General features: G+C 40.1%; 1 protein-coding gene across 1 annotated transcript; it reads right to left on the bottom strand.

The window, feature by feature from the left end:
• Positions 1 to 1,064: 1,064 nt before the first annotated feature.
• Positions 1,065 to 24,181, bottom strand: UBA6 (ubiquitin-like modifier activating enzyme 6). Its single transcript, XM_010087107.1, has 32 exons — positions 24,114 to 24,181; positions 23,547 to 23,641; positions 22,672 to 22,700; positions 21,735 to 21,829; positions 21,105 to 21,216; positions 19,973 to 20,053; positions 19,736 to 19,858; positions 18,970 to 19,093; positions 17,672 to 17,775; positions 16,880 to 16,942; positions 15,762 to 15,838; positions 15,034 to 15,100; positions 14,478 to 14,621; positions 13,754 to 13,821; positions 13,403 to 13,481; positions 13,127 to 13,207; positions 12,825 to 12,902; positions 11,335 to 11,516; positions 10,639 to 10,744; positions 9,613 to 9,702; positions 9,422 to 9,502; positions 8,675 to 8,803; positions 8,182 to 8,233; positions 8,014 to 8,077; positions 7,046 to 7,115; positions 6,272 to 6,343; positions 5,376 to 5,493; positions 4,294 to 4,487; positions 3,525 to 3,652; positions 2,659 to 2,746; positions 2,201 to 2,295; positions 1,065 to 1,449 (listed from the first exon to the last, which is right to left on the bottom strand). Exons 1-32 carry the CDS (start codon positions 24,152 to 24,154, stop codon positions 1,314 to 1,316), a joined length of 3,066 nt encoding a protein of 1,021 aa, XP_010085409.1. The 5' UTR covers positions 24,155 to 24,181; the 3' UTR covers positions 1,065 to 1,313.
• Positions 24,182 to 24,817: the final 636 nt, after the last annotated feature.

Here is a 24,817-nt window from a genome sequence, read left to right as displayed (position 1 = left end):
GCTGCAGGAGATAATGTGCAATCACAATCTCTAAAGCTTAAACACATTAAAAGGTTTTCCAGTTCATAAATTTTTATTCTGACCTCACTTCACTCTATCATCACTGGGAGAAAAAAAAAAAAAAAAAAAGAAACACACCACACAACCACCAGCTCAACTATCCAGTGTTTAAATGACAGAGAAAATAAGGTGGTGTCACCGATGCTTTTGTAATGCACCTCTGCCTCGCCACAACAGCAACTGCTAGTCCCTAATTATTTCAGATTAAGCAGATTCTTTATACTTAGATATCCTAGTAACTGACTGAAGATGATAAAAACCCCAATGTTCAGTGCAACTCAGACTCCTGGACAGGTGTACAGCATAACCATTCACTAGAAGGATGTGGTACCGAAAGGAGCAGCTGAGGAAACAGTGTTTGCTATGACAAACATCCAGCGCCATTTGCCTTTTCCTCCTTTCAAAGTCATCGTTCACTACAGTGCATTTAATTTGGTGAGGGCAAAAAGGCTCAACCACACCAAACATTTTCTTTCTTGAAGATAAATTTTATTGTTGTCAATGTTAACTCAGCTGTCCGAGAGGGTTCCACTTTCCCCATATTGCAGTATTCCCCGAAGAACAGTCTCAGTGCAGACAATCCACAACTCCAGCTCTCTTACTCCAGGGGAACTGTGACAATTCCCACCCAAGGCCTGCCTCCCTGTGTTTCCAGGTTGAGACTGGCATAAGATAGCTGCTCTGACACACAGAACGACTGATTGTTCTGCATCAAGCACCAACACCACAATAAAGCTGTTCATCTGCTTTAAGTGTGAGTTTAAACCTTTTGGATGGATTAACCCTCATGTGTGGATGGCAAGACTGAAATTCTTGTTTGAGAAGTAACATGTGAAATGGATTTGAGATGTTCTTGCACCAGGAGTAGCAAAAAATGGCAGTTTCCCCCATTTCTGCCCTCTCCTCTGAGCAGTGTCTGATTTGCACATGGGGACAATTCATAAAGTTCACCATTCTTCGTGCTTTCTTCAGCTCCCCACAAACTCATACAAATCCTGTCTTTAAGGTAAGGACTGTACTGGACATTCCATCCATGGAGTGACTAATCCTCCTCTGAGCAAACAGGCTTGAAGAAAACAGGAGCAGATGAAACACAAATCCAGTTTGTCTTCAGTGCAAAGCCACCGATTTTTGCCATTTGTTTTAATTAAGGCTTCACCAGAAAGAAAGATATAGTACCATCTTTAATAGCTGAAAATTCACACACTCCTTTCAAAACAAATGGTCCTGGAGTGTCTTTTGTATGTCTACCATCAATTGTCCTCCTGAACAAAGTAATATCTCACTGGTGGCCCTGGCAGGTCTTCCTCTCCATCAGTCTCTGGAGCAAACGATACTGTCAGATCCACATACTTCTTATCAGCTGATGGTTTCACAAGCTTTTGCATCCTACAAGGAAATGAACAATGGTTTGTTAAGATACCAGAAGGAAGTTTGTCAGTGGGAATTCAGAGCCAGACTAGGATGAATTTCATTGCTAGCAAAGAAGCCCAACACACTAGAAACCAGATTAAAATGGAGAATAAGCCACCTTTTAATTTTGACACAAAAGCTGTTCCTCCACCTGAGGCACAGCCAATGGTGTTCTACTTTTCTTGACCGACTTAGCCCCGTTAGCGAGCTGTTGCACTGTTCACTAACACCTGCTCAGCACAGAGATGGAAAATGTCCAGTGTCTGATGGGATTCCTCACCGAGTTGCTTTCTCTTTGGCATCCTACTGAGGCACAAGGCAAAATCAGCTTTCTGTGCAGGACCTCGGGCAGTGAGCAGGAGCAAGTTCTCAGCCTACCAATCACTGCTGGTTCTAATACGTTATCAGGGAGACCCACTGGCAGAGTTCTTTGGGTTTCTCATTCTGGCATTCCTCAGTTAGAGTAGCATTCTGCAACTCTCCTGTCCTCACTGCAAAAGTTAATTCACCTTCTCTTTTTTCTGATTTTTGGGGGTTTGAGTTCTTTTTTTTGGTGGGTTTTTTTTGTTTTAAAGGAAGAAATTACATTTTTTCTTTCCCAAATATTAATGACTAGCAACCACTTTGACAGAAAACACTGCTGTCAGACACGTCCTTATGATGCAACCAGTGAACATAATTTGTAGGTGCACTCACATCCCTGCATCTATTTCCCAGTTATACTTACGTCAGCTTTAATCTTTTGATATGACCTGGCATTACAGGAACATACAGCATTTTGACTCCTTGTACGACCATAGTTGGTTCAATTCCATATTTCTCCTGGAATTCACAAATTAAAACTTATTAAAGGACTAGGGCAGCTGCACAAGCCAGCAGACGCAACTACTGCTAATACTACAGCTAATTATTCAAAACCATAGGGTCCCAAACAGAAAACTTGCTAATGCATGGATGCTGAAGTTTTATTAAGATTCATTTGAACACATGGCATTAACAAATAATTTGAAAACAGGCTTGGACGCATTTACTTCGAAACATTCCCATTGACATTAATTCTTTCTAGAATTATCTGGCTTAAACTATAACTTGACAGAAGAAAAAAAAAACCAAACTAACAACCCAAAACAAGAAAACTCTTTCCTCTCATCTTGTATTAACCGAGCAGAATAGACTATAACTTACTCTGACAGCATTTATGAAGTCCAACAGGGTAAAATCCTCTTTCCCATAAATTGTCCACCTATCCCAGATGGTAAACGATATCCCATTTCTGTTTTAAAAAGAGAAAGGCTGGTTGTTACTTTACAACGTGAGCTCAGGCACTTCCCTTAGATGTTTATCTTTTGAAGAATCACTCTCTCTTCTAGCAACCTCCTGTTTTATCTTAAGCAAAAATCTCTTCCATCTCAGCTGCCTTTTCTCCAGCCCTCTGCCCTACGCACAAGATGCAGTGAGAGCTCTGAGTAAACACGGTACCTGGCAATGAACTTACTGAGTTTTCAGACCTACTGAAAATAGCTTTTGTATTGACTAAGATGCAGAAGCGCATCCAGTCTCAGCAGACAGGATGTTTATTAATAACTGTGCTGCACATCTAACTCACCTACATTTTTAAAGCTTAGCTAGCCACAGCTTCCACTGAAAACCAAACTAAGCCCTTAAAAACATCATTTTTAAAATTAGGACAGAAGGGTATGTGCTGCATTTTCCAAACAGGAAGTTCTTGAGCAATGCATTACAGGACTCTCTTGGCAGTACTAAGACCTTACACCTTTAGCAGTACGTAGTAAATGGGTAACAGAGTCTGATATCGAGCACTAAGAGATTCATTATCTTCCAAGTTTAAAGAACAACAATAAAAAATAACCTTCAACGTCTACAACGTTTAATTGGAGTATCACCATGAACTGTGGTTCCATCATAGTCCTGCTATGGTTATCTGGATTCAGGAACTGTACAAACCTTGTGGTTGTTGGGATGGCTCACCAAGTTCTAAGCATCAAACACCAGGTTTCCAAACACTGCACTTCTGCCATTGTCCTTCCTACCTGATTTCTGTTCTTCTTACTTCAGCGGTTTCTGTAAAGACCATGATGGGAATGGCTAAATTCAGGAAACAGTTCTTGTATGCACCAGCTGGGTAGCCACCCACAACTTTGATGAGTTCCAGTGCAACCTGCAGTAAATAAGAAACACATACTTCCATGAGATCAAACAGGTTCCAGGTACTGTGTTATCAACACCAGCCTAGTTAAGAGGCCAGCAGCTACAGGGTTAAGTTGTTAATGAGATTGACCTTTGACAATTGGCAAAGTAAATCACATCTGGAGATGCAATCCAGATATGCCACAGAAATCTATTCTGTCACTGCTATTAAAAATATTTAACATGCTCAAAAGTATTCCTAATGTGGGACTCTTCCAAAGTTGTTCAATTCAAGACACCTCCACAAAGCACACAGTTCTGCTGAGGTGCACGGATGTGAACTACTACAGAACAGATCCTTTCCACTCTTGACCCTGGCACTTTGACGGAAGTTAGCGTCAATTACAGAAGACAAACCAAAATCTCCCACTCATCTTTCTGGTCAGCAAACCAGAAATAAAAGCACCAAGAGCTTACCACAGATAGATCCCAGAGTGTCTTTTTGTACTTGTGCATGAGAAAAAAAGAACATTAAAAGTTTGAAATAAACCCATTCTTTTAACGACATTCTGTCAGCATAGCATTAATCAATACCCAGACAAGAGTGAGTTTAGGCAAGGAACAGTAAGAGAACAAAACACCCATTTTAAGCATTTTAAAAAGCATACTCACCAGCCCTGATACTGCAGCAGTAGCTGTTGCAATTGCAGGAATAATCTTTCCAGCGATGCGCTTTGTTTTGAACCGATCTGCTGGTTCAATGTTGTACATCTTGGCTCGCAAGTTTGATGCTGCTGTTATGAAATCTATGTGCCCATTACTGTCATCATCTTTTTCAAAGGAAATGGGCTTCATTTGCAAGTCATCTACTCATGGGAAAAAAAAAAGAGCAAAAAAAAATTATTAGAAAGCTGAAGGGGTCCTAAACATAAGTTACAGGGAACTCCTTAACAAATTAAAAATTTCCCATCTGGAGCTTGGTGCCTTACGTATAACTTGCTTTCCCATGCTGTAAGCAGAAATTCCCCTAAAACTACCAGTTGTTAGTTCATAATCAAAGCAGCATCAACAGAGCTCTACAATTTTATTTTCCTTGCAACACCAGGAACAGATTTTGGACAGTCCTAGGGATGTTTCTTACATACCTGCCCTTGCTACAGCTCCCTCCTGTGAGAATTCTCTCTATAGGCTTTTTCAGTAGACTCAGTACCACAGGAGATAGAGGTTAGGGCTGACTCTCTGTGACAGCGGTTAGAGCTAAGCTAATCTTTCTCCTCTGTGTTCATGCGCTAAAAATGTACATGTGTAGTTGTAGCCCAGTGACCCCTTCTTAAGCATGCACAAAAACGGGATTCGAGCATCCCCATTTTAACATACCTAGAAGATGCTGAAGAAGACTCAAAGTCTTCACAATTTAGTGTAATTTCAGATTGATTCCTGTAAGTTCTACCTCTCTACTTCCTCATACACCTCCTTAGAGTTCAGTTCCCTGCTGCCTGCTCACAGCTATCAGGGCTGTACCTACATGCAAGTAAAACAGAGAACCCTAAAACCTGCAGGAATCTCAGAAATACAGAAGCACAGGGCAATATCAAGCAATAAGCACAGTTACCTGCATGGCACTGCAGAAATCTTTAGATATCAGCTGTCTGCTTCTCGCAGAATTACAGAACTGCTTTATCCAAGCAAAGACCCAAATGCCACGCCACCAGCGGTGCAATTGCAAGATGTTACCAAGCTATGGTACTACTCACTTTCCAGAGCTTCATTGGATAGGATAGACTTCTCCAGCTGGAAGATGGCATTTCTTTCATCCTCACTGCTGACTGGAATATGATCTGGTTTTCTTGCAGTTTCATCAGTCTGTACAACCTGCAAGTGCGTGCGGTGTGTGAGCAATACAATACGTTAACTTTGGACAGCACAAGTGTGAAGCGTAACAGATTTCCTGTCTTCCCTCCCCAGTACAAGACAGACAGACTTACTGGAGCAAGTCCAGCCAAGGGCCACAAAAATCACTAAGGGACTTGGAGCAGCTCTCAGATGAGGAGAGGCTGAGAGAGCTGGAATGGTTCAGCCTGGGGAAGAGAAGGCTCAGCAGGATCTCATCAATGTGTATAAATATCTGATGGGGGGAAGTACAAAAGGCAGAGCCAGACTCTCTTTCACTGGTGCCCAGTGACCGGACAAGGGGGTATGGGAACAAACTGAAGCACACAAAATTCCCGAAGAAACATACGAAAACACTTTAAAGAAAAAAACAAACAAAAACCAAAACGACCAAAACTGTGAGGATGGCTGAACACTGTCACAGGTAGCAAAGAGAGACTGTGGAGTCTCCATCCTCAGAGACATTCAAAACTTGACAGGGCACAGTCCTTGACGACCAGCTCTAGCTGCTCCTGCTTTTTTTGCTACAGCAATTCATTTGCAAAAGGAAAAAAAAAAGCAAACCCAAATCATCTTGCATTCAGGATCCGATACATAGATACCATAGCCATATTAAGTTAAAGCAGTCCTGTATGCCACACTCTTGTTTCCCCCAAACACATCTGTAATTCATGTTTGTTTCTGATCTGCATCAATGCAAGTTGTTGGAGATGTGGGACACTGTTTGTGGATTTTTTTTTTCTTTAAATATCATACTTACTTTGTTTGAAGGTCTGAACTCTGGTACCTTCACAGCTGAAATTATCTTCGAAACAGTTTCCTCTGACAAATCCTGTTACAATTTTGAAGAAAAACAATTTAAATACACATCAACTCAAAAAGCTCCCCCCCAAAAAGACTGTGTATCCAGCAGCATTTCAAAGAACACCAAAACATCCCACAAATATTAAAATATTTCAAAGAACACCAAAATATCCCACAAATATTCAGCAATGTTCCAGTAAAACATCTATCATAATTGAAACATAAAAGGATGCTTCAGTTGCCACAGTGAACAAGAGTGGTGTTAAGTACTTAGCACTTGAAAACTGAACAGAACTCAAGTGCAGGTGTGACTTACAGGAAGATCCAATTAGCAAAGACAAAGGGTAATAAGGAAAACAAAGGTTAAGCAACACAGAGGCTGTGAGTAGCAAAAAATAAACTGCCAGACCACAGCTAAGACACTTAACTAAAACTGCCTTAAGAGATTTTCTTTTAGCTCAGTTATTTTACTACACAGGAAACAGGTCTATCTATCCAAGTTCAGTGCTTATTGAAAATACCTAATACACTAGTTATTTATTTTCCAGAGTGGGAATTTAAATGAAGTTAACTAAGTGTAAGCAGTTGCTGAACAGCCAGCGCTGAAGGACAAATTACTTGAAGAATCACTTTAATCAGTTCTTGGAAAGAACTGGCAACTGAACATCGGACCAAAACCAAGCACATACATACAGTTATGGGATGGGAACACTGTTACAGGACGGGTTACCTTTTCTGTGAAAGGAACACAGTATACTGTTGCAAAGAGTTTTGCTGCACTCACAATGAAACCACAGTGCCTGAAGAAAAGAAGAGGATAATTATTCTTGTTTGTTTGTTTGTTTTTTACTTCAGTTACCCAAAGAAAGTTTGTAATCACATTCAAAGAAGTCTCAAAAAACCACACACAGCAAAACAGAATTTCCACCCTTCAGCTCATACAGTCCAAAAGAGATGACAGATCTGGAGGGACTCAGAAGTCCGCCCCAAAACTAAGCAAACTTTGATGAGTGCAAAATTATTTAATGAAAACTGTATTTCCTTAACCTCTGCAGTCAAGGAAGTAACTACAAACACTCACCTGACATCAATGTGATAATAAAAAGCTTCACCTCAGAAATACTTTGATATATGCCATGATCTCAGTTTTCACCCAAACTAAGAATGGAGATCTGGACAGTTCCTCAAAGCAGATGTAGATATGCAGCACATCAAAGCTTTTCAATCCTTCAGCCACATGAATTTTTAAAATTATCTGTAATACCCAAGCCACCTAGGATTAGACCCAAATCATGACTAAAAAGAAAAGAGGTCCCTTCACTAGGTCATTTTAGGTAGTCAACTTAATTTGGCACATCCTACATTGTATCATGTTGGCTGATGAACATAGGAGGATACGACAACAGAAACTCAGTAATTCTGTAGTCACACAATAAATGAAACAGGCTGTTCTAAGCCATTTCACTTTCAGTATTGTCAGAACTTCCCACAGCACCCTCCAATCCCATGTCAGTGAAAGTGACATTACCTGCAGTAAAAGTGTGAGACAGTTCCCAAATCCACCAGCGTAAGATTATGTGCTAGCACTTATCAAGTACCAGCCCAACTTCTAGTGCTATAAAGCCACATCTTGCACATTCTGCTGTGGGTGAGTTTATACGATGCTATAAAACGTATCAGTGGCAGCACCATACTTACAAAGGATCATTAAAGTCAAACTTCACTGGGAAAGGTGGCCTCTTTGGTGACTGCCAAAACAAACCTGGTAAGAAAATAGACTTAAGATGAAATCCTAAGGAATCAAGAACAGCAACACTGATGTACACCATGAATTCACAACAGGCACAAAGGGGCATTTGTACTTACTTCCATCTTTTAATCGTGTATCGAGGGGAAATGAATGAAGGAGCTGAAGAGCCTAGAGGAAAAGCCAGAGTAGCTTTAGTAATTTCCATACACACAGATATGACACATTTATTATTACACAATATCATGATTACATCTTTCCTACTAAATTATATACACACATTTTAAGCAACACTGTGGACCAGATTTTCAGAACTGGCTCATATTTCAGTCAACCTTTCTGTGACATCTTTGAGAAAAATCAGGGATATGAAGTTGAGTTCAGTAAAAGCCACCCTCCTGTAAGTGTATCAGATCCACTAAAAAGCATCTGATCATCCTGCTGCTCCAGCAAAAGGCAATACCTGGTCAGTTGAAAAAATGCCAAGAACACTGCACAGATACCACTAGGAGCCAATAAACCAGACTTGGACCCTTAGGTGTCAGGAATATCAAGTTTTCTAAAATCCTCATCAGTCAAGTGCAACCTCATTTCTAGGTCTTACCTACCTACCTTATGGCTAAAATACTTCTCAAATTTTACTCTTGCTAGTTCCACACACTGAGTCCAGGTTCGGGGTCTTCTACTGAGTGTTTTAATAACATGAAAACAGCCTTCTAAGCTCTCCCCTGATTGTATTCTCTAGATAGAGAGAAGGAAATATGAAAGCGTTAAAACAGACAAGATTCCTTGCAATGCAGTCATACCTGTAAGTATGGTTTTAGTCAGTTACAGGCAAAAGGAAAGAGAGGATCACTTTGTGAAATGTTAACCTTTATGTGATCCTCTCCACAGAGTTTTTCCTCAAGTGCTGTATTCTACTTGATTTATTTCCATCCAGCTCTGACCATAAGCCATTAAAGACTCTCAAGAAAAGATATTAAACAATTAAGTCTAATTTATTACATAGTTGAATTCACTTGACACTACATTTTCCCTTCATTTGTGCCAGCTGGTTGCACATCAGTGTAATATTTACTATACACTCGCTAGCAGTGCTTCACTATTTCTGATATTTCTGTATCATACAGAGCACACAATCCAGGGGGAAGCAGCCTATGCGTAAGACTTCAGTTCTTCATTATGAGACGCAGCAGAAATACTGCTCCCATGAAAGATCAACTAATGACTTGGCCAAGTAAGTCTTCAGGTTTACTGAATAAAGTCAGAAATAGCCCAAATCTCACTGAACGTAAATAGAAACTAATTCCACAAAACATTACTTTAACTTTGTATTTTACCCTGGCAAAATTCTCCTACCTGTAAAACTTCTTCTGCAGATGGGTAGGTTTGCCAGAATTTGTTAAACAATGAAGGCTTGTGAGAAAATAAACTTTCAAACTAGAAAAATAAAAAGAACAAATATTGCATTTTGCAAGAAGTATATCAGATCCCCCAGCTTTCAAATACACAGTAAGTTATGCTGAAAGCCAGTAAGCTTATTCCCTTACTTTATCTCTTGCCCACTGTATCGTATGCTCAATGGCAGCAGGGAAAGACTTCAAGGTGCAAAAAGGTATTTCTTCTTCTGGTGGATCCCGCTGTAATTAAGAAGAGTTGTGTGTAAATGCAGGTTTATTAAAGTTTACTGCTAATAATAGCACCAAGAATTTCTGGACTATCTAAGTTTAAAATTCCACTGTTATAGAATACAAGGTGGCTTATTTATACTTAGAAAAAATTTGTTTAATGAAAAATAACATCACATCCTGTTTATGAAGAATAGTCTAAACTCAACACTGCAAAACAAAACTGGACTCAAACACAAGCAACAGAAAAAATTGCCAGCCAGCTTTTCCAAGACGTGCAGTTCGCATTCACATACTCTCTCACCACGAAATACACCCTTTCACTCAAGGCGAGAAAGACTTCTTTCTTTGCGGACCCTAGCAAGACCGTAAGGATGCTGAACATCCTCCACGTGTCCACACGGCACCACCTCATGGTGCTCTGAACCAGGAAATTTCTACCTTGCAAAGACAGTTTGATATGAAATTAAACAGAGGGATGCTGCAAGAGTTTGAAGGTTCATTTCCCCCTTCTCCATTCGAACAGAACTGTTACGTATGCTTGTAGAAACTGGCAGACCAGGACCTCCTACAGAGGCTTGCACTTCTCCTGCTGCCTGTGGAGGTGACAGCCACCAAGAACATAATGAGCAGGCAGAAAGCAGTTCTAAGAAAGACATCCACAAGTACAAAACCAGCTTGCACTCCCATTGTGGGACTAGATTCTTATCCAGGAGGGAGCTTTTAAGGAAAAAAAACAAAACAATCATTCTCTTGGATATGCTTCAGAATTAGGACTTTTTCCAAAGCTTGTGTTTCATGATTCATACAGTAATTATTTCCTAATAGCACTGATCTTCAGCAGCTCAGATGGGCCGCTTATTTCAGACAGATAGATAAACAATTAAATTATCAGAGGGCATTATGGGACTAGCTACTGATGGTAAATGATGGTCTCAAAACACTTACGTGACTATTATAGGACTCTGTCAGGTGAGGCACAATGACTTCCGTGTGTCCTTTTGTTCCCATAGTTCCAGAGTCTATAAGAGGACGCAGGTTTGCTACACAACGACTGACATGGAAAGACACAGACTATGTCAGGATACAGACTAATCACTACACTCTTGCCTTGCAGACATTTCCAGAGCATTACCAGAACTGACTCCAGACGCTCTCAGAAGAGCTGAAAGCTTACACTTCATGAACGAAGAGCTTAAATAAGAAAAGCTATTTCAAGTTAGATGGGGATACCACAAACCTGAGCCAATCTGGATCAGGAGCATCAGCAATTCTATTTAAATATAAACATCCCTACTTATACATTTAAATACATCCTCTTATACATAAGCAATTCAGCCTTAAGACTGCCACAGTATTCTCCCCTGGTCAGACCTTGACAGCTACTCATTTCCAAGAACTCCCTCTAAGGCTCTCCGCCACGTGACCAGTACCAGCCACACAACAGCAGAACTGCTTTCCACCACGAGTATAAACCCCTTTCTCCCCCACAGCCAGCATCCCTATCAAGCAAGGAGCAAGATAAATCTGAGCAGACTGCTATCAGAACTTATAAGCAGCTGCAGATCAGGAAAATTAAGACTAGAAAAGCAGAGTTCAAAAAAGAATGTGAAAAGTAGCCCTTGCTTCCTTTCCACAACCTACCTATCAATGTATCTCCTTGCCTCAACATTGTCCAAAGCGGTCACAACGACATCTTGCTTGGTATAGAATTCATCACTGTAAGTGTTCTCAGTGGCTGGACAAACTTTATTAATGTATGAGTCAATCTTTAAGTCAGGGTTGATGTTCAGAGTTGCTTCTGCTGCAGTATAGCTTTTGGGTTTCTGGAATTATAAATACATATATATGTCAACAATATTCAGATAAAGAACGTCTGGGACACAGAAGTATCACCTTCATTTGCTGATCGGACCACAATCCACTTTGATAGAAATGTTAGCATACAAAAAATACAATAAAGGAAATCCTTTAATCATATACTTCCCTCACAAATAAATACCTTCTTAATCTGGTTTTATTTTTAGCTTTAAAGTAGTGGGTCAGAGACCACAAGGTGAAAGTGCTTAAGCAGTGCAGCAGAAATGTATCGAGTGACTGAAACTGATGCCACGTGCTGCCTCTCATGCTCTCAAAATGCTGTAAGAAAGGAGCAGCCGTTCACAACTGTCAGAGGATAAACCCAGTAGTTACTGCAACTACATCTATGCAGCACAGACTTCAAACACAAATCACGTTACTGCAAGGCATTCCACAAAAGGCCAATTCCAAAAGCTACACTGGAATAGCCTTCTTCAGCTACCTGACACCTCTAGCCATTTTAAAATACTACATTCCCTTATCTAGGGATCAGCACTTAGAACACCAGAACTTAAGACAGCATGGCTTCTGAAACCTTGCAGAGTTCACCTTCCATTTATCTGTCCAAAATGTAATTTGTTCCCAGATTTACTACACATAAACAGGAGGCAGAAAATTCAGCTGCTGGCTTTTGGGCAGGGGAATCCCTTTTCCCCGTTGCTGTCAAGATCTGAGTCATCTTTTATTTTGTGCTGTGTTTACAAATACAGGGGTAGTCTCTCTGCTTCTAAAGAAAAAACAATTTCTGTACCACCGATTTACTGAATGTACATGGTTTTGCCCCAAGCTACCTACCAGCTTAATGAAGACTGAATTAAGACAGAATATAGCAACTTAGGTCAAGTTCCATTAGCAGCAGCTCTCCTATTGAGAACACTTCTGCCAGGGCTGTGTCTTTTTTTGTTGTTTTGTTTAATTCTCCCTGAATTTCAATGGTATAGTAAAGCACTTGTGGCATACCAGCTCATGGCAGCCTTCCTACACAGCACAGTGTTCCTCATCTAATTCTTTCTCTGCAAGTTTGAGAGATTTCATTAGGCAAAGACACTGGTACAAATGAAGATCAGACCAGCCAAGTTTTCTCAGTTGATGCTGGTGATAACTGGGGTGCCAGCATAGTCTAGGTATTGTTTTAAAAGATACTGGATTTTGTTACAGCCCTTAAGTCTTTTCTGGACAGAAGTACATACACTCACAAGTTCAGCTTTCCATGGGGACACAGAACAGGGAAACAAAGCAATAGTCCAGAAAGTTTATTGAACAAAAAAACCTACCTGGATGTGATGAGGTCGAAAAAGAAACTGCCTGTTCAAGTTGGATTTCTCTATCAAGTCTGGATCTGTAATTGTAACCTAAGTCAGAAGGGGCAAAAGCAACAGCTGAAGTTATAATTTAAGTGAAGCACTGAGCAACAATAACCTTCACGAAACCTCTACAGAAGCTTGTCAAAACAAAGCACTCTCGTTGGCATCCACTGTGGCTAACCACTCTCCTATACTAACACTGGCTGATCAAGTTAATTATTAATTACTCCTTGTCTTGTTAATAAGCAAAGTGGAGTTAACAAGTGACTTACCAATCCTTTGTCTTGTCCAGTACCAACACCAAGAAGTGCAAAGTTTTTTAGCATTTCACAGCCTATCGCTCCACAGCCAACCTAAAGAAAATGACATTTTTAGAGTCAGCAATGTAAGTGAAAACCATCAAGACAAGTAGAGTAGACAGGTCCTGTTACAATTTCGGACCATTTATTCTGCAGTGGCACACATCATCAGTGCTGCTCTCGTTACTTTGATGATGGCGGACATCAGCTGCTATCAACAAAGTATTTGCAAAAGTCAGTCATACTCACCAAGAAAACATTCAAATCATGCAGCTTCTGGCATAGAGAGTCTCCAATACAAGCTCTCAAGGCATCATACCTGTCTCCCCTACACAGGCACAGGAGACAGAAACAGAAGGGTAGTAAGTTGCCATTTATCATGGTAGTATCACTGACACGCACTTTGACACGAACCGAGAGAATCAGACCAAGTCCCCTATCATCCCTGTTCCTCCCATGCTCAAACAGGACACACATTCTCCAGCCCAAACACGTCCCTCCAGCACACTGCTCTGAACTAACTTTAAAAGACATTTTCTGTGCCTGCTTGAGACTCAGATGTGAACAGTAGATAAAAGAGCAGATTGTAGTTATACTTACTGTGGGAGAAATTCTTCAGAGCCCATCTTTTCTAGAGGTGTTACAAGGTCTAACATATCTATATACAGCTGTAAACAAAAAAAAGAAAATACCACACAATAAAAAACTGTCAAAAACATTTACATTATTTTTGTTTAAAAAACAAAGTAAGTATTTTCTGTGTACAACAGAGTCTAGAAATTTAGAAGCACTAAGTTTTTACTGTCAGTAGAAGACTATACAGCATTCAGATCCCTAGTGTTCACTTGACAATTTTAGTCAACAGGAACAAGCACCTGGACACAGAGGAAAAAAGCTTACTGAAATCTGAGGCATGAGCTTTTGAGATTTCTACCCCTCCAAATCCTCCAGATTAGACTGTGAAGTTTTCCAATCTAACTTTATTCTGACACTCATCCTGAGAGTCTAAAAGCACTGCTCTTACGTTTAAGCTGGCACCTGGACTTTATCACGCGTTTGCAGCCATGCACTGCCAGGCCAATGCTCTCCTTGCTTGTGGAAAAAGAAGAATATGACGCCTGAACCCCAAACATGAAAATTTTAACTAAAACTGGCTGTGCTTCTCTCATACTCATAAAACCATTGTATTTTTTCCTAAATTCAGTCTTTTTTTTTTCCGGTTATAAAAGCTGTTCAGACTTTTTGATCATACAGCATTTACACACAACCACACACTCGTACTGTCACTTTCAAAATAAAGATACAGAAGCAAAAACAGCCTTACCCACTGCTGCAATGGAGAAAATTTTCCTGTTACTGCTTTCAAGACTTCCTGGCTAGCAACACCACCCACTGCTGCAGCCAGAGGAGCGAGAAATCCCTGAGCAGTCCTAGACAGCCATTTCACCACATCTTCATTCACCTGAGGCTGAAAAATAAGACATAACAACAGATTTATCCCTTCAGTCAAGAAAGTCAGTGCTCGACAGTGTCACAGATTATTGTTCTTCAGTAAAAGATGGAAAAATTATTTAACTCTGACTAGCAAAATGGTTTCCAGCCAAGGCGGATCCACTGTATGCCCTCTGCTTTTAACAAGCAGTTATCTAAAAACTGGATTCACAGAGCCATGGGATTCAGCCTTCATATCAGATGAATGTTGAGTTAAACCTGGGCTAAAATACCATTCCATTTCCTTGCACAGCCTTCAGAAAGCCAGCTGATCCATCCAAAGGTGGATACAAAGACCAGAACAAGGGCCAACAACCGAAGCTTGACCTTTAGGCAAGTAAATGAGCACAACAAAACAACTCATGACGACACCAATTCGTTACACTTACTTTGTTCTCCAGTGTTTCACTTATAGACGTGGCTATTTTCAGCATTTCCTCATCATCTTGAAGGCATCTAGACACATGGGTAGAAAAAATAATGATCAATTAAACAGAGTCCTTCCAGGAAACACAACCAATGCAAAACAAAGCACTGGATACAGCAGGAGGAGTACGGAAATTTATATGGGCTTTAACAGTGAGCATTAAAGATGCACTTCTAAAAGTTACAGTTAGCTCAAGAACAGGAGTCTCAGTGGAGAAGCCCAAGTGCAGGTCCAGTCTTAAGATTTATACTTTGTAAGCAGTTCTGTCTTATTTAACTCAAAATTACGCACATCGAAAACTACAGCTGAAAAAAATACTGAAAATTTAAAAATCCTTCAGACTTTTTTTTTTTTTCAAATCCATAAGCTACAGGATAATTCAGGAATTGCTGAAACAACTTTTCTGTATTAACCTCACAATGTGAAGAACCTGGAGAAGAGAACTTCCTCCAGAAGGATTTTCTGTCTACCTGGGCCCAGAAAGTGCCATTGTTGTATTGGGAAAGCCCTGTTACAAACCCAGACATGCACTAGGTAACATTTTTCATCTAGATTTCAGCTGTTCACTTCTATGTTACGTATGAAGTACCAGATGGAGAAGATAGCCTGCTGCACACCAACCCAGTAGCTACAACAAAAGGAGAGATCTGCCTGATTCAAGGCTTTGTGAACACAAAACTGCTGCATTACCCAATGTTTGGTCCACGACCAAAGTTCTCCTGGAAGTGGTTCAAGGCAAGCATGGCAACATGGATCTGCAAAGGTGCCTGTTAAGACAACAACAGCTGTTGATCAGTTGCAAACTCAAGAAACCTGAAGGCAACAAAAGCATCTATTTGAACTCTTCTGTTACCATTTCACTTCCTTGTCTCTTAGCCATCTCACTCCAAAAAACTTTTAAAATAGAATTAAAAAGTGATTTGAAACACCTTACACGAGTGCTTTTACAAACTAGGATTATAAAGTATTACTCGGTAATAATGCAATACCCTTCAGACACATTCAGCACCCACTTCAACTGAGTGCAACTGAAGAGTCCCCAAAAGAATCCAGTGCTGAAATTGCAACACACAGTCATCTTCTTTTAACTAGGCATTAGACTGCACTGCATTCTGCCAAACCTCAACACCAACCAGCATCGAGGATGACAAGTAGGAAATTTGAACTGCCAAGTTAGAGCTTACATTATCGAAGAAAAAAAATCATCAATCAACATTTTTTAGTTTAAGATTTTAATGAGCCCCAGACTTACACGCCTGGCATGTCCATAATACTTCACTAGAACTATGTTAGAGGCAAATACTGCTAGCTTCCCCCTGGATTTGAAAAATACCTCTGAATCTTTTTCCAATAAAAAAATACATTTCTGACACTGTTTAACTCCAGTTTCCAACCAACCTACGACCAACTTTTTCTGACTAACCCAGCTTTGATTAGTGTGATTTTTATCAATCAAACACCAGTAAATACAAGAAAAATCATTGTGTCACAAAATTTACATGCCCATAAGTTTTTGAAGACATATCAAAAACTTGAGATGTTATACAGCAGAGGTGGCTGAGCTATGTACACACAATATAGCTTGTGCAAATCATAAATAAGAAGCTTCTGTAGCAATCTAAATCATTATGTGTATTCTGTGCAGTCACACAAACTGATAGCCCGTTCTTATTTTACCCTTTACACTCCTTTTTAATTACTACAGAAGAGAGTTCTGAAATGATAGTTATAGATGTAAAGCTGCAGATTACATTCCACATGGTTTTAGCATTAAAGCACTTACACCCAAATCCCCCCATGTTAATTACCTCAGGCTTGCTAAAATCCGCAACAAGGCATAATGGATTTGTTAGCTGCTTCTCCAACCGCTCCTGGAAAAACAGAATTAACGATAACACCACACTCACTTAAGGACACAACAGTCACTACTACCTGACAAAACAATACTCCTCCTGGAGAGTATTTCTTACTAGCACTGCTATAACTCCATTACTAATGCATAAAATAATAATCTACTGCAAGTTTTGTCAGTCCCATGTCAGAGATATTTCACATCCTAGTGGCAAGACCCATTTCTGAAACTGCTCTGATGCTGGCTACCACAGATTTTATAGGCCACTATAAAATCTGCAGAACTTCCCAATTCAGCAAGAGCAGGAAGCCCCTGCTTCACAGAAACAAGATACTGAGCTGTGCATTCTCACAGCAGAAGCAGCCGGTCCCTGCTCCCAGCTCTTTAGAAGAATGTTCGAGGGCAGTCAGGATCTATCTTCTGCAGGCCCAGAAAGGCATACAGCACCACGCAGCTCCTCTTACACAAACTCACACAACTGTCTCTTCTTTTCAGAAGGCTGTCAAGGAACTACATATTTGCAGGCCTTCATGGAGCCCCCATCAGTACAAACATGGGCTGCCCCAAATTTTTTTTTTTTCTCTATACCAGCAGTTAACTTTGAAGTATTTCCTATCCTCTGCAATTTAGTAAATGAGTATCACTACTCCTACACAATAAAATTAGTGTAAACCCAAATTTTGGTTAACCAGATCACATATCTGCTGAACTCTGCCTCCAGCGCTCAGACCATTAACATTTTACTTACAAAGTAAAACATCTTGGGTGTCTTCACTGGGACAGCTATGCCTCCATGCAGGTACAGCTCCATGTCTGATGTATCGCCAATGCTGAAGGAATAAGGCGACACCACTGAAAAGAGAAGAAACAGTAACTGATAATTAAAAGTTTCACTGGATACTACAATTCTGTATACAATGAAGTGAGGTTTTACCACTGCTTTTTATGCTGTAGTGTGCAACCTTGCTTTGAAAGCATAAACAGCGATGATCCTCCTAACAGGACTGTCCCTCTCTGCCAGTTTCTGGACTAGAGTATTAGTTTCACATGATCTGTTCGGAAATAAGCTTTTTAAAGTGGCAGGACATTTAACAAGAATTCTGATGACCACAGCTCTGTAACAAAAATTAAATCACTCTGTTTTATTCAGACTGTGCACAGCAGTGTCCAGTATACTGCTCAGAGCAGGATTTCAGCCCAAGTGACTAGAACAACAGGCAATCAAAAAGGGCAGCTGGAGCACCCAACTTACATCTTTCCTCTCATACCACCTGCAGCATCATTCCAATAAAGCAAGATGAAAAAAAAATTTGTCATTCATGGAAAACTGAAACCAAAAGCTCAACAGCTGAGCCATGATTAAGAGGAAGGGTCCAGAGAAAATAGACTTGAATATGTTTCAAGGGCACTTGTCTCAGACCACAAAATAGTTAAAAATAAACAAACAATCCCCACCCACCCACTCTCGTTTGCTCCAAACACGGATTCAGATCTGGAAATTGGGCAATTCCCCAACACCCTAAAGGAACCAAGTAGTATGCCTTGACACGCGTACGATGCAGACCAAAGCAGGGTAAACAAAAATCATGCAAATCACATCAAAAGCATGCTTAGAAAGAGTGATGTCAATGCATTCCCGTACACTTACATTGCCACCCAAAATTCTATAAGGCAAGCAGTGACACACAAAGTGCTGCTAATTTAGTCCAGAACAGTGACAGACACAGAGGCACCACGGGACCCTCCATAAAACAAAGCAGTTTCCTCAGCAAACTAAATACAGTAAGCTCAGAGGCTGGCAACTACTTTCCACTAGCTGAGAGTTTCCACCGCTCCTTAAGCAGGAAGGTGAGTTTGAAAAAGCATTACTGAATGGAAACTGAATCAAGACAACACTTGGAAGACCTTCACAGCAGAAAGCAATTTTTCTGGGCAAGCTCACTGGAGATCTGCACAATGCAGCACTCCGCTGGCTAGAGTAACACTACAGTGAGCTAAAACAGGCCAAAAAATAAATACATTGCAAATAAGTCAGCAAGAGTTTACCTGTTATTTGGTGTGTGGATCCATTTAAGCATGACATTCCATTAACTTCCCGAAAAGTTAAGAACTGTCCCGTTTCAAGCCTGTGTGGATGATTTTCAAGGCAAGTGACAATACCAGGATTTGACTGAAAGCAAAAATGACAAAGTTGGCAAGGAGAAAAAGTGTCTTGTGTAAAGGAGTCATGCTTTACCGTACACACAAAGCTTCTTGCCTATTGAAACTGCAGCCTCTCATACTTTTAGTGCCCTAGTTCCACCATAACAAGGGAGTTAACCTATGATGACCTTTTCAGTCCTGTTTTTTTCAGTTTAACAGTGTTTTTGTAGCACAGACTCTCTAGTTTCTACCTTTACCAGTTCTCAGCATGCTAGCAAACCGCTTTTGTGTTAGTTCTCAGCAGTCAAATTCATTGCTCTGTTTCATCTCCTTCCAAACCAAAAGTGGCTTACACATACACAGAAATTTTCAGACGTTAAAAAAAATTTTTTGTGAATTGTCCTTGTTACTCCATGCTTCCCTTCTATCTTATCACCTTAAAAAGGACACCCCAAACTCATTCTTGAAAGTCAGGAAAAGCTTACAAAGCTGGACATCCTTACATACAGGGAAGCCACAGCCTCAAGGGGATGTGTTGTCTGCCTCTGCTATGCCGCCAATTTTCAACTGCTTAGCAGGCTGGTGAACTGAAACACTCTGCTTGGTCACGTACCCAATAATAAGCAATTATAAAAAAAATTAAAGCGGGACCATGATTCCTATCCCTTACTTGTGTTATATTTGAAATGAAGATCTCCTTTGGCTCCTCTCCTGTTGCATCCAGGACTTCAAATTCATCGCCAAAATCACAAAACAAACGTGAACATATCCCATATACATCTGCACTGATGAACTACAAGAGAAAGTAGAAATCTTAAGTACCCCTAAAACAGCACATGGATAGAACATGTTGGAGGTGCAGAATGCTCACTGCACAGATTTATCATGTGTTTAATTTTTCTATTACCTTAATAGGTGGCTGTTGAGCATGACAGAAATCATTAATCTTCTTCTGCAGCAAGAGACTTACTTCAGTCAATATGACACACTGTGAACAAGAACAGAAAGAAATTGAAGACACCAAAAGCAATCAACATCTTCAGGCTATGGAAAAAGTAGTACTAGCAGCAAGTTACCCAGGTGTCCCGATTCCTTTCCCCCACAAATAACAGAGAAAGCAGTCTTGAGTCAGTTTTCTCATGACACATTAGAACAGATGGGTTACTGCTCCACAAGCTCTGGAGGCAAGATGAGCAAGAGCAGGAAGCAAATTCTCATCCACTTTATTTTTTTTTTAATGTGGCTGTGAAACTCAAGAAGGTGGTTATGGATAATCTCACAGAAAATGTAGATCTTGAATTTTAAGATTAAAGTTAGCAAAACAAACACAAATGATACTCATCAGTGCGCACCAGGAAGTCTGCACAAGCTTCAAGTACTGGTGCTTATCAAATTGCAGATGTACAATTTCTACAAGCATTCTTTTAAAGCTGAGGATAGTATTGGGTTACAAAGTGTATGCACTGCGTCCCATTCAGCTATACATAGCTTATTATAGCTGGGACATTCAGAAACTTGTTTAGCTTGAGTATAACCGACAGCCACACCACAGAACTTCCCAACTCAGACTGAGCCATGCTCACGGGGAAGAGACAGTTAACCTCACAACTGAAAACATCCTCATACCACCACAGAGGGGCTTACATTTCATTAGATACATACATACAGAAATGACCTTTCTAATTATACAGCCTGAGTTTCTACTGCCTGGAATACAGCACACAAAATATATGCAGAACACCTGTGCTACATTGCTGCAAAAAAAGTCAGTTTCATCTTAGAACTAAAAATAAAGTTTGTACAGCAATCTCAACCATTGTAACAGCAAATTTCATAATAAGCATAGGAACAGAAAAACACTGATTCAGACTTCAAAAAAATAAGCACAACCATTTCATTAGTCCAAATACAAAATTTATTTATTTACATCATCACAAAATTTACTTTAAAGTTTGTTTTCATTTTATTTACTTATATAAAAAAGAAGTCCAAGCTGTTTGCGTAAAATACCACATACAACTGCTGGAAGAGTAACATACCTGATACTGCTTTAGAAAAGACAGATCCGTGGTTTCATCTAGTGGCACAGTTGATGCTGCTACATGAACATATGGATTGAGTTCTGCAATATGATGAAGCGTGGCCTCAGCCCTGAAAGAACAGCAACTTTCCAGTTTTTTATGCATCTACAAAATTGTATTTTCAAAACAGATTTTCATTCCACACACAGCCTACAAGTGTCCCTTAGGAAGCCGCCTGGCACCAACTCATTTATTCACACTTAAATTCCTAGCAGGCCTGAGGAAAACAGCTCTGTCCCATATACAGCAGGACTCACTGATGTTCTGGCGTCGTGGCTATTTCCTAGTCTTGCATGGGTGGCTAAGAAAGTCTAAGGAAAAAAAACACCCTGGCCCCCACTACTAAATCCACATTACAAGCTCCCAACTGCAAGAAGTAAGACACAGACAGGACCCCAGTCCCAACCTAGACTTCCCCTAACGCCTACCTGGGCACTGTACTCAAGGCCAGGAACTCCAGAAGAAGGGTTCCACAAATATTTTACATGTATCAGCAGCTCTTGGACAGCAAACTGTTACTTTAACCATTGATGAAACTGTTACTGCTAAACAAGTTCAGCCCTCCCTCGCCCGAAAGACTTCACCAACCTGTTCCTTTGGCTCGTAATATCATCTTCATGGATGAAGAAGTTGATCCCCAAATCCCATTGTGTGCACTGCTTGGTGTCATGAACTGTAAGAGCCTAAGAAAGTTAGGCAAAAAGCATTCACTGGAAGAACACATGGTCAGAGCACCCAAAAGGATGGATTAAACCCCACATAAAACCCTGGAGGACTAGCACTGCAGGTGGCTTTGTTGTACCATGTAGAAGAACAAGCTCCTCCAACCTCTCTCTCCAAGAAAACTCTTACTGTTTGAGACACAGAAGCGCATCTGGAAGATGCATTTCATTAAGCATTTTTCCTCCCAGCTTGCAGTGATGACAGCATTTAAATATTGAGGATGATTTTTGCCACACTGCAATTAAGGGACAATTGCAGTCTGTAAACGAATGAACTTCCAAAATTGTAAACAAGTTGGTTCTGGTTTTTTTCATTGGAAGAGTTTCAAAAGGTTTCTCTCTAATAAAAATCAATCCCAGCAGCACAAAAGTAGTTGTTGGATTGAAACACCCAACCATTCTAATGTCTACACAAAAGGATTCTGATGGATGACAGAACAGGATAACATATTTTGAATCGTCTGGCTTTTGAGTTTACACCACTCCATCCAGTAGAGGCCACTTTGTACAAAAGGCTTCAGTGTCTCATCAGAAGCTGACTAAAATATTACAAGAGGTATTTTCGAGTGCTTCAACTTAGCACCTCAAAAGATATGAAAACTCAAATTGACATTAGTGTGAGATTCCAACCATACCACTAGAACATCCAGATTATTAAAGTTTTCACCCCCTGGCCCTCAAATGTCTTGCAATCCTTCTACTGAAAGACAGCTTCAGAAACTGAACATTAGGTAGCCAAGTAGTGCTGTCTCTTCTCCTCCCACTCAGCCAAGAATACCCAAAATCAGAACTGTTTTACGTACCTTTACCCCAGCCAGAATTATATTTTTGGCTGAAAAAAACAAGAGAGACTGTTGCAGATTTTTTGCAAAGCTGTAACTGAATAGCTACACCAAGAACTTCACAGCTTAAGGGTTTGTTCTCCTTTACATTTGGCTCAAGCATTCTACAGCACTAGTGAAAGCAGAATAACATAAGCAAGGTTAAAAAGCTCTGGCTCAAGCATTCTACAGCACCAGTGAAAGCAGAATAACAGAAGCAAGGTTAAAAAGCTCTCTACACTTGTCATTTGTCAGCTGTTCATCCCACAAGCGTGATTACAGACACACTAATGACAATAAACTGCAACACCCCACGACTCTGTTCTGGCACTTGGTGCAGAGTCCTACTAAAGCCAACTGGAAGGGTAATACCCCAGGTGAGAACAAGCCAAGACACGTCTTGCTTATAAAGAGTAAGGGAAATCGTTAAGGAGTCTCTTGCACCAGGGCAGTTACGTATTTTTCAAACTGCATCTGTTCTCCTAACTCGCACCCTTCCATTTCCTACATGGAGATAACTCAGGCAATAGCTGTTCCTGTATTACATGCAGTGATACTGATGCCTAAAGGAATAACTTGAATTATCCATCCTCAGGCTTCACCCAAGACACTAGGTTTTGGGTAAAGCGATCTGGCCCATGGAAGCACATTTTAAAGTAAAATTTGAAATGTTGTTCTAGTAAAAAGCTTACTAGAGAAAAGTCCAGGATCTTTCTTTCCTGCATCTGCTACGTTACTCGTACACATATACAAATTCACTCGGACATGCTTATTACATCTAAAATAAGCTTTACAAGTCTTCTGGGGCAGTATGTTTACATACACTTGTATCTGCTTAAAAAAATACTGAAACTTACCAATCTCCACACCAAGACCACCTATACCACTCAGGAATACATGGGACTGAGCCATCTTCTGCATTGCCGTGTCCCCAAGAACATACCTCTGGCGACTAAAGCAGAGATAAATACAGATTAAAAAAAGATACAAATAAAGTGGAGAGCATATGAAAGCAAGCCAAGAATTCCCAGTCATTTCCAAAAGAGTTCAAATATCTTCCCTTATTCTGTCATCCCAATCAGTCTCTCATTCTACAGATGAGAGACTTTTTACTGGCCAAATACTAATAATGGTCAGAAAATACCTATTATGAGACCAATAAAGGAACAGTTTCACAGAAAGATGGGTTGTATCTCCAATGCGACCAGTTCTCACCACTGAAGCAAGAAGGGACTTCAGTTTCACTTGCTGAACTCGTTGGGGTTTTCCCCTTACAAAAGGGAGGACAGAGGAGCACAAGTACTCACACCTTTACTTAACTGGCCATAGATACTAGTTTTAAGCCTTGTCTTTCACATTACTGCATGCCAGTGTAAGTGCTGCTGAAAAGTCAAGAGCAACCCTTAAAAATCAGATATTCTTACCTGTACAAAGCATCATCGATTTCCATAGAGTCTGCTGCCATGATGCAATGAAATTTGTTTATACTAGATGGGGTTACAAAAAGAATCTGGTTACAATGGATGCAATTTTACAGTTTGTCACCTCTCCCCCCCACCACTACAGTTCTTCAGTAGAAGAACGGAAAAACACAAAAAGTGATGTTACTTAGGAGTCACTTTGAACATCAAGTAGCCTACAGAACAACACAGCAGATAGGTAATTAAAATGCACAGGAGCCAGAAAACAAGAACCCCCAAACCTTCAATACATTATTTCAAAATACACAGAGACATATTAATTTCCACATTGAGGAGTCAGAAGACTTACTTCTTTTATATGCCAGAGATAGATTTACTCAAAGTGCAATTTCATTTGTTATTAACAGCTCCAAGCTGTTTAACGTGAATCTACCCGATTGGTGCTTTTTTTGAAGAGAGGACAGAAGATCCCTGAATGACTAGAAATAGTTATTTATGCTGCATTATTTCTATGCTAACTGAAAATCCTTAAAAAGCAAGTTAGCATTTTAGCTAATGGAAGAAACCAATACCCTAAGATCTGAATTAATGCAACATTTAACTAAGACATCAAGTTAAACAGTTGAACAGGATTTTAAGAAAAAAAACAACATAGTATTTGTGCTATTAGGGCCTTGTGTCCTTAGCAAAGACCTTTTCATTGTCAA

The sequence above is a fragment of the Pterocles gutturalis genome, unplaced genomic scaffold (genome assembly GCF_000699245.1).
Source record: "Pterocles gutturalis isolate BGI_N339 unplaced genomic scaffold, ASM69924v1 scaffold44216, whole genome shotgun sequence".
Taxonomy (NCBI): Eukaryota; Metazoa; Chordata; class Aves; order Pterocliformes; family Pteroclidae; genus Pterocles; species Pterocles gutturalis.
The sequence above is the reverse complement of the archived record's forward strand: the minus strand, read 5'-3'. Positions and strand labels throughout refer to the sequence as shown.